The sequence below is a fragment of the Anabrus simplex genome, chromosome 7 (genome assembly GCF_040414725.1).
Source record: "Anabrus simplex isolate iqAnaSimp1 chromosome 7, ASM4041472v1, whole genome shotgun sequence".
Lineage (NCBI taxonomy): Eukaryota > Metazoa > Arthropoda > Insecta > Orthoptera > Tettigoniidae > Anabrus > Anabrus simplex.
The window spans coordinates 191806846-191821777 of record NC_090271.1 but is presented as its reverse complement, the minus strand read 5'-3'; the positions used below and the strand labels follow the sequence as shown (position 1 = coordinate 191821777).

General features: G+C 37.6%; 1 protein-coding gene across 1 annotated transcript in view; it reads right to left on the bottom strand.

Moving 5' to 3' along the window:
* Positions 1-14401, bottom strand: part of verm (LDLa and CE4_CDA_like_1 domain-containing protein vermiform) — a 30712-nt gene extending 16311 nt beyond the window's left edge. The window contains exons 1-3 of the mRNA XM_067151504.2: positions 14255-14401; positions 4483-4624; positions 910-1040 (exon numbers count right to left, since the gene is read on the bottom strand). Coding sequence (XP_067007605.2) covers positions 910-1040; positions 4483-4624; positions 14255-14300 — 319 coding nt within the window. The 5' untranslated portion in view covers positions 14301-14401. The remainder of the gene's footprint in view (positions 1-909; positions 1041-4482; positions 4625-14254) is intronic.
* Between the last annotated feature and the right edge of the window lie 531 nt (positions 14402-14932).

Below are 14932 nucleotides of genomic sequence, written 5' to 3'. Positions count from 1 at the left end.
GCATTATAACTGGTTGCATTCGCTCTACAAACGTGGCCTGGCTGCCTACACTCAGCAATATTCCACCGCCTTGCTTAAGAAGGTCTGAAGCTCTTCTAAAATTGTGGAAGAAGATCAACCAGGACTCCAACCTCCCCGTTCATCAAGATATTAATCAATTTGCCCCTCCACGACTTAAGTCTAGATCTCCATCCTGGCGTGCTGCACTTACACTGGAAGAATCTGGGTTCTCCATCACGAACGCCTGGTTACATCAATGGCAACAGTCTTCTGTTCCCAATCAACATCTTGTGACCCTACCTCATGTTCAACCTCCCGGATTCCATCTACCCAGACGTCAATGGAGGACTATAAACAGGATTAGAGTCAATCAAGGAAGATGCGGCTATACTCTTTATAAATGGGGCTGGCAGAAGTCTCCTGGGTGTGATTGTGGAGCTACCTCACAGACCATCTACCATGTAATTGTCGAGTGTCCACAGAGAGCATTTCAAGGTCCTTTGGAGGACATTCATAACGCAACTGAGGAGGCCTTAAAATGGATCAATGGACTTGATTTGGAACTATAGGCTTCTGTTTGTATACATTGTGTACTTATTTGCATACTTATTTATATAATCTTTCTGTGTACATCATACGATAAATAAATAATAAATAATAATCAGTCTGACTATCTTGTTTGAAGATTTTCTTCCGTCAAGATTAATGCATATTCTACTCCACACCAGTAAGTTACTAATCGCGTAGTTTAGAAGACGAGATTAGACGAGGACGGATTTTCTTCCATTACGACCCATTTCTTTCAACAGATTCACTGTGGCAGAAATGTGTTTAACTAGAAACGATGCAGCGGAGCGTATCAGTGGCATTTTACTTGTTATTTCTTTTGTCACATAAATATATACTTACTTTCTACCCTATCACAGTTTTTAACATTGGTTCTCCAATCACATGTTTGCCGCTCAATATCAAAAGCTAAGCTGTTAGGACACCTGACGGAAGCCAGGCGGGTTATTCCATTCTCGCCTGCCTGGTCGCACCTATGGCAAAACATGGTAAAATTGTCAACAAACATTATACAAACACTCACATATTCAGCCTTGTGTGAACACAAATTTTCAGTTTATATTTTAACCCTTGAACGGTAACGCTCGTCTACACGACAAGCACAGGATGCATTTTTAGTTTCTTAATACTTCGGTTCTTTGTACTATACAACCACTTTTCTGTTGCAAGCCTGTACACAAGGAAGGAGAAATTCCATCAGTCGAGAGATTGGACAGAAAGTTAATATAAAAGTATATGTATGTTGTGATCCACACGAATAGCTACATATAAAGTGTGCAATGCTTTCATGGACTCGCTCTTTGACTTTATTCTCAACAACAAAACGAAGACACTAGAGGAGATAAATCCAAAATGTTCTTAGGCCTTGGAGAACAACTGACTTCACAGCCCGCTGAAAACGAAGGATGATTTTGAAAGAGAAGCTTCAAATAAATCTAAAATTGTTGAGACTAGAGAATTATGAGTATAAGGACAGAGGAGAGGCGAAACAAATTTACAGAACGAAGTATGGGAGATCAGAAAAGAGCAAGATCTGATTGTATAAGGATAGTAGAGAGGTTTACATGCAAGAAATCTGGAGCGTCGTTTTCCTGTGCGAGAAAGTCTACCCATTTAGTATAAAACTAAAAAATGTCTGTAGAACAAAAATAATGTTTAAGTTACTTTCATATTAATAGAACAATTATTTTGAGTTATGCACACGATAATGAATCAGCCAATAAATTCCAGTTTGTATTAATAGGTTGGTAGAGCCACTTGAGTGAGATATGAAATAAGGTACCTACTATTGTCCCAATAGATGTTTAATGAATGAAGAAATATACAGAGTACGGCGAAAATTAGCCGTTATGACATTGTCGCTATAATAAAGCACAATCAATAACGAAATTGCAACTAACGCTACCATTCTAGGGTTAAAACCACCATTATAAACACATCTTTTAAAATCGTGAAAATCTGAAAGAAGTAGAAGAAGAAGGAGGGTTGCGAATGATTGATCTTCATGAAATTCTTCCAGAAAACCTGTGAATTAGATCACATAAAACGTAAATATTGTAAGCCTATTGATATCCCTGTTTGATGAATTTTCATTTTCTGAATTAAGTCATAAAACAAATAATTTATTGCATTATTAATTTTATATGAATTATGGGGGCTTCTTATAAACTGAATGAAATTGTAAGATAATTTTATATACGTTAAATGGATTTTCCTAGTTTAAAGTTGGATATCCTAACTCTTGTCTGTTGACTGTATTGACTTTCTACTACAGCAAAAAAAGTGAATAAAGAGAAAAGCTTACTCACCAAGCCATGTGCACTGAAGCATGTTGCTCTACTTCTGCTGTATTCATTCGGAAATGCAAACGAAAATACCCTTTATAATAAAATATGCAGTTTAAATATTCGGTCAATCAATCACTACTGATCTGCATTTAGAGCAGTCGCCCAGGTGGCAGATCCCCTATCTGTTGTTTTCCTAGCCTTTTCTTAAATTATTTCAAAGAAACTGGAAATTTATTGAACATCTCCCTTAGTAAGTTATTCCAATCCCTAACTCCCCTTCCTATAAACTAATATTTGCCCAAATTTGTCCTCTTGAATTCCAACTTTATTTTCATTTTTTTTTCAATCTTTCCTGCTTTTAAAGACTCCAAACAAACTCATTCGTCTTCTGATGCCATTCCACGCCATCTCTCCACTGACAGCTCGCAACATACCACTTCGTCGAGCAGCTCGTCTCTTTTCTCCCATGTCTTCCCATCCCAAACTTTGCAACATTTTTGTAACGCTACTCATATGTCGGAAATCACCCAGAACAAATCGAGCTGCTTTTCTTTGGATTTGTTTGCAGTTCTTGAATCAAGTAATCCTAGTGAGGGTCCCATCCACTGGAACCATACTCTAGTTGGGGTCTTACCAGAGACTTACCGGTATATGCTCTCTCCTTTACATTATTACTACAACCCCTAAACACACTCATAATCTCGTGCGGAGATCTGTAGCCTTTATTTACAATCAGACCTATGTGATTACCCCAATGAAGGTCTTTCCTTATATTAACACCTAGGTACTTACAGTGATCCCCAAAAAGAACTTTCACGCCATCAACGCAGTAATTAAAAATGAGATGACTTTTCCTATTTTTGAAACTCACAACCTGACTTTTAACCGCATTTATCGTCATACCACTGCCTTCTGTCCATATCACAACATTATCGAGGTCATTTTGCAGATTTTCACAATCTTGTAACTTATTTATTACTCTGTACAGAGTAACATCATCTGCAAAAAGCCTTATCTCTGATTCCACTTCTTTACTCATATCATTGATATATATAAGAAAACATAAAGGTCCAATAATACTGCCCTGAGGAATTCTCCTCTTAATTATTACAGGGTCAGATAAAGATTCGCCTACTCTAATTCTCTGAGTTCTATTTTCTAGAAACCGGGTGAGTTGGCCGTGTGGTTAGGGGCGCGTGGCTGTGAGCTTGCTTCCGGGAGATATTGGGTTCGAATTACACTGTCGGCAGCCCTGAAGATGGTTTTCCATGGTTTCCCATTTCCACACCAGGCAAATGCTTGGGCTGTACCTTAATTAAGGCCACGGCCGCTTCCTTCCGAATCCTAGGCCTTTCCTATCCCATCGTCGCCATAAGACCTATCTGTGTTGGTGCGTCGTAAAGACACTAGCAATATATATATTCTAGAAATATAGCCACCCATTCAGTCACTCTTTTGTGCAGTCCAATTGCACTCATTTTTGCCAGTAGTCTCCCATGATCTACCCTATCGAATGCGTTAAATAGGTCAATCGCGATACAGTCCATTTGACCTCCTGAATCCAGGATGTTTGTTATATCTTGCTGGAATCCTACAAGTTGAACTTCAGTGGAATAACATTTCCTAAACCCAATTAATTTCGCAAACATGTCTAATATATAATCAGAAATAATGCTTTCCCAAAGCTTACATGCAATACATGTCGATCTGACTAGCCTGGTCAACAAAGGACATAATTTATGTATTTTTTCTTTTGGACTTAGGACCTAATTTGAAACACTTCGGAAGTTGGCCCGGGAACTTGGTGCGAGAAAAGTTGAATTATTTAATCCTTTTTCCTCACTTTGCTATGCATTATGAAAGTAGGTATATATAAACGCTTCTTGTTTACAGTCTTAAGTATAAGTTTGTAACGAGTTTTGTGCATCAAATGATGTTCATTTTAATTTTAATTTGATGATCAAAAGAATTATCTCTATAACAGGAAAATTATACCTTTATCTGTAGGAAATAAGATTTTAACTATTTGAGATATTCAGGAGCTGTAAAAACATTCCTCATTGGTATATAGGCCTACAAAATACGAGTAAGTGGTGAAAAATTCCAATGAACCATGAATTAAATTTACCTCACGACGTCTCGGCAGTCACCATCTGTGCTGAGACGAAAGTATTCATCAGGTGGTCGATTCTCGCACAAAGCATCGACAGACTGGTCATCGGTCTCTTCCTCATCGTCTTGGCGCTTCACTCGCACTGAAGTGGCCGCCGCTGAAGAATATAAATTAGGATAGTACTTCAAAACCACTAATTAAAACTTAACTATATATCTTAGGTAGTATATGGTTATTCCATTCAATGAACGAAATTAACTGTTATGAAATTGTATGATACATACTTTATCTCAAACTAAGCAATATAATGACAATGCGGAATACTGTGTTTGGTATTTGCAATTGGGCTACTTTAATTAGCTGTTTCAGTTACCAAATATCAGGATGTATCTCTTGTATCATCCATAATCTCGGAGGTAACTCAGTCATTGACTATCATTCCAAGAAACTGAATAAATTTCATTTTAACTCTCATCATCCAGCATTCAATATAACTGTAAATATACTTCATTCAGTTGGAATATTAAACAAATGACAAAGCTTTCTGAGTAATTAAGCGATTTCTCCCGTCCTCCACTTTTTGTTGAAACACTATTTTCTTTAGTTGAAAGTCTCTGTTCATTTTCTAAATCACTTACAAAAGTGAAATTTTGATGAATCATGTTTTCGGGACACCTTAGTCTTTAAGTGTGTTTTTACTGCATATTTTTTTTTTTTTTTGCTAGGGGCTTTACGTCGCTCCGACACAGATAGGTCTTATGGCGACGATGGGATAGGAAAGGCCTAGGAGTTGGAAGGAAGCGGCCGTGGCCTTAATTAAGGTACAGCCCCAGCATTTGCCTGGTGTGAAAATGGGAAACCACGGAAAACCATCTTCAGGGCTGCCGAACTGCATATTTTAATTATGCTATAGAACATTAACTTTTGACAACGATATATATCGCAAAGTAAGATTGCAATAAACAGTACCATCTCCCGGACCTATAGTTTCCGAGATTATGGGAGATGGGCATTATTTTATCTTTAGTTGAAAATGTTTTTCAATCTAACATGCCTTGGTACTTGTAATGTCAGGTTTGTCTTTTGTAGCACCTTGGATAAATTTAGCAAGGGCTATTCTGCAAGTCTGGTTGTACACACTACAAGAATGGTTTGCGTAATTCCCTAGTTTCGATGTAATGGATGAAGGACACAGCGCACCTATTAGAAGGAAGTTATAGGATTAACCTACAGGGTCCTTTTTATATGGTTTTTCAAGGGGGTAATACTAAGTAAATCTAAATGATAATGGGATGCAAACTTATTACTGACCGAGCTCGATAGCTGCAGTCGCTTAAGTGTGGCCAGTATCCAGTATTCGGTAGATAGTAGGTTCGAACCCCACTGTCGGCAGCCCTGAAAATGGTATTCCGTGGTTTCCCATTTTCACACCAGGCAAATGCTGGGGCTGTACCTTAATTAAGGCCACGGGCGCTTCCTTTCCACTCCTAGCCCTTTCCTGTCCCATCGTCGCCATAAGACCTATCTGTGTTGGTGCGACGTAAAACAACTAGCAAAGAAAAAACCGTGTTACTGATTATTAATACTCTTTGCGGCATGATCCGTTTCAGTGCTGTGGTGGTGACTCTGTAGTGGTATAGTCTAACTTAAACAGCAAATTCTGCAAGCGAAAAATGGAACTTCCACTGTGTAGGAAGGAGGGGATGAGGTTTTTAGACTATCCTGGAGCCTTTCCACGTACACTGACTTAAGCTGTTCGTCAGTAGGGTCACCTTAAGGCCAGAGCCGAGATAATCTAACCTGGATGACTTGTCATTGCAACATTCTATTTTATTTAATTACCGGTTTATAACTTGCTTATTAAATAGCCTACGGCATAGTTAAGATATTTTAACATTCATACCTTTGAAAATCAGGATGATTTTTATCACCTGTCTGGAGTGTAATCTTACACGGTTACAAATACCGATAAATTGACAATAAGGATAAAAGACATCCCGATGTTATCAAAGTGTGGGTATGGTGGATATAAAAGTGGCTAAATGGAAACGAATCTTTAAATTCAAGATAAATTAGCATACTAATTGAAAATTTCGAAAATCTGGAAGGAAAGTGTATTGAGTTGTTACTGAGACTGAATCTTCGTGAAAATTGTGGAAGAAATCATATTTAGAGGACTTGAAAGAGAAGAGTTTTGGAGACAATACGTTGACGATACCGAATTATGGAAATCAGAAAGGAACATATTTCTATCGAAACCTCTGGTTGACTTTACGAAAAACATTGCTTTACAATTGACTGATAGAAGTAGCCTACTCATGTCCCTATGCAATGTTCACTGTGAGTTGGTTATCTGTGAGCGCAGTGTTGAGTTCATGAGCATGTGGTCGGGACCGGCTGGTGGCCAGAGTTTGCTGTTTAACTTGTGCCTACTTAATACGTTAGTATTTAGTTGTACTTACAAAGGTCAAACAACTCTATTCTACATATAGCGCATGCATGTTTCACAGAAAACGCACACACCTTGTTTAATGATCCTTACATCTTGCAATGCTTTACTTTATGGAATAGAGACATATACGTCATCAGCGCAGTGTCCTGAATTGAGTAAAGGCTTATCATATTTTACTTTTCTCTTGTATCATGTAATATACATTCTATTACTAGGTTAATTCATCCCGAAATTCATAATATATGTCTTATCAGTTTATTCTTTCTTCTTGGCATCTACAATCATTCGAACACACTCGAATATCAATCAATCAATCAATCAATCAATCAATCAATCAATCAATCAATCAATCAATCAATCAATCAATCAACCGAACTCGATAGCTGCAGTCGCTTAAGTGCGGCCAGTATCCAGTATTCGGGAGATAGTAGGTTCGAACCCCACTGTCGGCAGCTCTGAAAATGGTTTTCCGTGGTTTCCCATTTTCACACCAGGCAAATGCTGGGGCTGTACCTTAATTAAGGCCACGGCCGCTTCCTTCCCACTCCTAGCCCTTTTCTGTCCCTTCGTCGCCGTAAGACCTATCTGTGTCGGTGCGACGTAAAACAACTACCAAAAAAAAATCAATCAATAATCAATCAATCTTCCTTATGTGTTACAGTATCGTGGGGCCATTTTTCAACAAGACAATGCTCGTCCACACACAGCACGTGTCTCCATCAACTGTCTGCGTGATGTTGAGGTACTCCCGTGGCCAGCAAGATCCCCAGATCTGTCCCCGATAGAACATATGTTGGAGCAGCTCGGACGTCAACTCCGTCCCAGTGCCAGTATTCAAGATATCACGACCAGTTACCACAGCTGTGGGCCAGCTTGTCTCAGGAGATGATACTAAGACTTTATGGCACCCTTTCTAACTGAGTCAGCGCATGCGCCCAGAGGGGGTGCAACGTCATACTGATAAATAGTCTCGTACTGCCAAGTTCTTTGTAAATTTGATTCAATTTTGTAATTACTGAAATAACATCACATACCCTGTCAATACGTGAAGTTTCATTTCGTTTCCTCCTCCCTTTCTGAATGCTTCAATTTTATTTTGTCAAACAGTGTATGTTTAAATAGTAGTAAGTAGAAACAAAAGTAATGGGTCGAATAGTTTGTACTTCCCATTTTTAAAGAGTTAATTACATACTGGTTATCAGACAAAATGTAATCATATTTCAATAGATGAGAGTGATTTCTGTAGATGACAAGCCAAACCGGTAGAAATGCCATTCTTTTCGACAATAATTTCAATCTATCTCTACAGCGCCTGTTGGCCGTACGGTCAGGGTCACGTTGCTGTGACCTTATATTCGGGAGCTGATGGATTCGAGTTCCTCTGTCGGTAGCCTTGAAGATGGTTTTCTGTGATTCCTCATTTTCACATCGGGTAAATGCTGGGGCTGTAACTTCCCATCCTTGTGTCGCTGTGTGTTATTGCCACGTTAAATTACTAGCGAAAGGAAAAGAAACATCTGCGCATTCTTTTAAGTATATTTACGCTAGATGTTAAAAATCCAAAAAATAGTTTAATGGAATAATATTAATCGTAAGTTTGACTTTATGAGCCAATCTTGTCTAATCATGAAAAATGAAATGATTTCTCGTTTATCAATGTCTGATGCAATCAAGAGTTATCCATTTCTGATCTGTGGACTTCCGTGTATCTTGATTTCGTGCTGTTATTGCATTTAGGGGCGAAAGGGAACGTGATTGTAATTTCTGTATGCTTATTGCATGTAATTCTGTACTCTTGTAGCGACAGTACCACTGTGAATATCGTGGCAAAATGTTAAAATTAAGCATATTGCAGGGTGTTAACGACGTTATTGTCAATCCATAAGTACGTTTTGAAGAATAATTTCTAAGTAAAATAATAGGGAATACTAGAGACTTCGGTGATTATCCTTTCGATATCTATCTGGTCCAGCACTAATTACGTATTTATTGACATAAATTGAACTCTTATTATAGCCAAGAAGTACTGTCATCTAACTATCAGTGTAGTGGAGGAACCATCCACGAACTATCGTTGTGCCTTCCTGCATAGAGTGTACAAGATTCTGAGATAGCTTCTCTTATAATTACAACTGTTGTTATCCATATTATTTCAACCATTTTAGAATGATAATGTAGGAAATATAATAAAGATTTACTAATTACTCATAGAAACATGCATGCATATCAAGGAAAGGAACTTGACCTGATTCTATTTTCAAGGGAGGACTTTGCAAGATATTCGTGGGTCAGATTATCAGTAGGCCAGTGAGATGTAAGATTACAGTCACTTATTGAGAGATACGAAACTCGTCTTGAATATTGTTTGTTAACTGAAGTTCAAGAACTGGCTCTTTCTCTTTGTGTATATGTTGGTTCAGGAATTTCATATCAAATATTGTAGTGATAAAAGAAAATCTCATAAAATGTATCAAAGACACTGAATATCTGTGCTGGTTTCTGTTTTAGGTGAATGGAGAGTGTTTTACGAACGTTTTAAATTTTTTCTTGAAGAATGTAAGTAGAAATAAGTAAAAAGAAAATTCTTCTTAATTCGATGGGTTTATGAGACTGTATCGCAGGCACGGTCAGAACTGACTGCTCCCACACCTTTCATAACGCTGCGAAGAGAAAGTGGCAGTGGCTGATCACACTCCAGACTTTCCAAGGACAAGATGTTTACCTTCAAAATATATAACCGGCAGGTGTTGAATTTTAATTCCTCGACTAGTTTCTCTTTCGTGGAAACGTATTCTAAGTTTCGATTTCTTCTCGTCAAGTGAGACGAAAGTGATAATGGATTTGTGAACATGTAAAGTTGTATGAGCAATAGAGCTCCGGGATTTGTGGTGGGATGAGAGAGATGGAGTGGGGAGGGAAATCGAGGCCGCGGAACGAAAGCCTTCCTTCCTCAAGAAACTAGCCCGATGTGGGCCACAGTACCCAAGACGTGTCTTCTTTTAATGGCTCAGTACAACTAGATGTGATTAACTATGCATCGATATCAAATGTTAATGATTTTTGGATTCATTCTAAAACTGTCCACACCAATAACTCAATAAAGAATAAGATACAATAACAGTAATTTTAATACTAATCTGATCATCCAGTGCCACTGATGTTAATATTCCTGTTGAGTATGTAGGCCTACAACAATTTTGAAAAACGCACTGTTTGGGAAGGTTTTCCTATAGTCAACTAGCCGAGAGTGAGAGTAAAATTTACAGTATTATTTGTTTGAATATATCTTAAGCCAAGAAGAAGAAACCATTTATTAACAAAATGAATCTGCTTGCTTCTACACAATTTGCCCAAAGATGCAGCGTACTATTTTAATAATGAGGAATGACAATATTTTGGGACCAAAAAATGATTGACGTTATGATGAAGATACGAGTATTCAATTGTCCGATTAATGAGCTTCATTATTCGTGATATTATATGGAGAGAGTAGTATTGAACATGTTTAGTGTATTCGGGCTTACAGTACGCAAAGCAGCGGTAAGAGATATCAATGCTTGGGTAGAAAGGAAACCTGTCACGTGTTCCTGTATCTTTTATCTAAGAAAAGCAAGCTTGTATTTTTATGTCACTGTTGATATCGTAATCGTGGCCAAGAGACTCGAGACATCGGTTTCGCGTAGAATCCGAACCAGAGGTACGTGGATTTTCATTTCAAAATCCCATGTACATCGGCCGGAATTCGAGTCGTGGCCCGCAAGGTGGAATGCTAGTGTCGATGCCACTCAGCTATCACGCTTCCTCATTACAGTAATTATAATAATTTATGCTCCTTATTCGTTTTACTCGTTACTGTTTTTTTTTTTTTTTTGGAACTTCGTTTCTTAAATTGCACTCCTTCACCATAAATGCGTAAATAATGCGTATGGACTCAGTGTCCGAATAAACTTCCGTTTATATAAACAGTCCTTTACTCTCAAGTCGAGTACCTTCATTCAGTGCCATTGTTGTGTCAGGTAAGGAGTTCTGAAAGTATCAGATGCGGGCACTTCTTTAATCTCTCTTTCCCTGTAATTGTGTGTGGATTCACACATTAATTCTGACGAAGCACCCATATGCCTTCTTTGAATCATCCACAACCAGACTCTTTAATTAGTGAGATAAAGATCCTAACACCGGCTGTACCGAGCTCGATAGTATTCGGGAGATAGTAGGTTCGAACCCGACTGTCGGCAGCCCTGAAAATGGTTTTCCGTGGTTTCCCATTTTCACACCAGGCAAATGATGGGGCTGTACCTTAATTAAGCCACGGCCGCTTCTTTCCCACTCCTAGCCGTTTCCCGTCCCATCGTCGCCATAAGACCTATCGGTGTCGGTGCAACGTAAAGCAAGTAGTAAAAAAAACAGGCTGTGACGTTTGTGACGTTTTGGACGAAAACACTTCAGAAATGTTCATTTCATTTGCTCTAACCAGTGGAAAATAAGTTTGAAAATGAATCGTAATAATTGAAAGAACCGCTAATGTAAAAGGAAGGGTATTCAGACCCTGAGTCCATACGCATTATTTATGCATTTGTGGTGAAGGAATGCAATTTACGAATTGTTCCAAAAAAAACAAAAAAAAAAAACAACTCGAGTAAGTAGCATAAATCAACTGTCGCCTGGTTTGTTTTCTATCCATTAAACAATGGTAGTTACAGTGCAGTTGTAGCTGCGTAGTATGAGTACATGTTTCCGACATTCCCATTCCTTCTGCATTGCTATAATTGTGTATAGAGCACGTCAATACATTCTGGGAGAGCTGGATGTGACGTAAGGAAGCATCTTGCATCTGTTATGATGATAGAACTTTCCCTTTCCATCCCTCTCTCATCTTGATTCTCTACGAGGGGGAATATATCGCTGACCTCGATTACTAGAATGCAGATTTCTCGATGTGATCCCCTCCCCCCGCCCCACCTCTTTTATTTTCCTTGTTTATTTTTAAAAACAACATATCTACCTTTATATACGCCTACTTGGAATTACGGTTCGTTCAAGGCAAACTGGAGGAGATATGAAAAAGTAAAGAACTTAGAAAGAACGAGAGACAGGAGGTAGAGCAAGAGGGGAGATGTCGAGGCCAAATAACGGCAACGCTGTGCACTCCAGGAACTGCCGATTGGACTAATGAAGTGCCGGATACAAATTAAAAGAAAGCTATGGATTTCTTATTTCAAAATTATATGACTCATTAGTTCGACATACAATAAAGGTAACTGATGACCTATTACTTAACTTGATATATAGCCTACTGCATTATTCTTTTACACTGTAGTTTCTTCTCAAGGCTGCCAACAACGGCATCTCCTTGAATGGGCATCGGCTACTTTTCCACTCTTCCTGTGCAGGTTTTTTGAATCTCCATGACAGTCGTTAGAATGATAAATTGATGTTTCTTTCTTTTGGACTAACTTTTTTTCAAACAGAAAGTTGGACGTATTTTCTCTTGCTTCTCGAACTGAAACTTGAAGCATTCGAATCAGAATGTTTCCGTGGATGAAGTTGTAATTTCTTCCTTGTGTAAGACAGATATAGAATGCCTCCAAGGTAACAAGATACTGCCTTTGTATTAACTGTTGTTTGTCTGCTTATAATGGATTGTGAAAGTGAAACCTTTTGGGCGTAGTTCTTGCTTAACCTGCGCGGGTTTTAATTTCTCTCTCCAAGAATCGATTTCTCCTCATTGAAACGAGAAATATCCTCTCATTAGAAATATTAGGATGTTAATATCTGTTATTGTTATAACTTTAATAAATAGCTTTGAAACTTGGACTAATTGAAATGTATAATTAGATTACGTAGTATCGGTTTTGTTGTTTAAAGAAACTAAATGTTAAAAGAACGATCAAGGGACCAGAAATTACGTCCTTATACACAGCATCTATACATAAGTTATTATTAAAGGCTTAAATAAAAATAATAAATAATGCACATCCTAGTTTGCAAGATGGTGTTGTGTTAGGTATATACAGTGACTGTTTTAAGTAGTTCATGGACATGCAATAAACCTCACCTGTTAGATTAAGTTCTCTTAACCGGCTCACTGAATTATTAAAAAGTTAGTATGTTGTGAAACAAAATAATTCGCAACACCCAAGTCGCCCGTGGTTGTATAATAAAACTGGTCACGACTTGCTTTTTGTTAACGCCTGAAGGAAGAAATGTCACGGTGCAATGGAGTCAAGATTTCACTTTGGGCTGTTGAGGACATTAATTTGGTTGCCGATTACTGTGATTTCGGTATTGATAACAATCTATGTAACAAGCATGCATAGTAATACGTAAACAAATACATATACATGTCTATTAAATTAATAATTATAATAATTTTGTAGAATATTTGTTTTATATGTACTGTAAACATTTCAGTTATGTTTAATATTCAGTGCAATTACAATTAAAATATAAATGTTATAAATATTTTATTTAAGCATAACATTTCTCTAAGATTTTGACCAGAAGATCCTTTGCTTCCTTCATCAATAATTTTGGAGTTGTGGGGTGGGTTGCATGCCCCTTCGAGCTATGTTCTAATTACGTAATATTTTAAAACTTTGACTGTTTACATACATTTTTTTACCCATAGAGTACATTTGTGCATATATATATTCATTGTGTGTTTGAGTAATAATACATGGAATAACACATGGAAGTTTTTATAGAATAGAATAAAATTTCTTCCAAAACTTACACTAAATAAGATTGTTTTAATTCTATCAAAGTCAAAATTTAAATTCTTGCTTCTCCCAGTATTTGTTTTGATCGTAGAAAATAATGAGGTCCAGCCAGAAAATTCTTAAGTGTTATATGAAGTTTAGCAACAATGATGATCTGGAAATATTTTAATTTGTGTACCGGAAATATTTGTATCCAGCCTGAAGTTTAGAAATAGAAATTAATGGCAGCAGGATTTATTTTAATTACTAAAATAAATAGTAGAATCAGTTTCATTATCATTATGCTAGACTCAAAGCAATGTTTCTTAAATCTAATACTGAACAATTTAGAGAAATTATTAAGAAAACACAACAATAAGAATATAACATAACATGAAGGATATGAAGACTAGAGTTTTATTGTCAACCACTGAAATATTATTCCTCCCATGCACCCCACACCATTACTGGCTAAGTAATATAAAGTGTATTTCTTGGAGGTAAAAAGTTTAAATCTTCTGAATTTATGAAAAAAATGCCTATGATATTTTAAAATTCATTCAATGTTTTAAAATAACTAGAACAGTGAGTGCCTACTGAGTCATACTGAGCTACACCAACTGTTATTGGTACTTACCAAAGGCGAGGGTCAGGAGACACAACCAAAGCGTTGTCTTTCTCATCGCGACGTGAAATGCACTCTGCACAGGGTCGCTGTGCGAAGGAGCTCTAGCCTCTTCCCTTTTTATTTTATATAGTGCTCCAACTTGCGCATGCGCTCTTGATGCTGCGGGCACTCACTTTCACTCACTCAGTCACTCCAGGACGTGGCGCTCTTCACTGGCTGCTGAATAAACTGACTGGTTGTTCCCTCATACCACTGCGCCCTTTTATCAAGTCGCTATGACGTCACAGGGTGTTGCAGATCCCCCCACTCGCCAAACGAGCCATAGAACTCCAACCTTCTAGTACACTTTTACATCTTCTTCAAAAACTTTTCCCATTTTAGTTTCTCCTACATAGTTCTCATGAGAAACATGAAACTCACATGACTAATTAAGAGACTGTCATGAAAAATACCGGTAGTTGTGTGGGATGACAGTCAGTAAGGAAACAAAATATTTTTTGAAATTCGACGTTAATTTCAATTTTGTTTATTTACTGTATATACCGTGAGCATGAGTGTTCACGTGTCCCAATTACAACGTTCACGACAATTGTAACATATACTTAAAACATTAACAAGAATATTCTTTAAATTACTTTTCAGCAAGATACAAACAAGACTAAAAACAACTTGTGACATGACTTACAT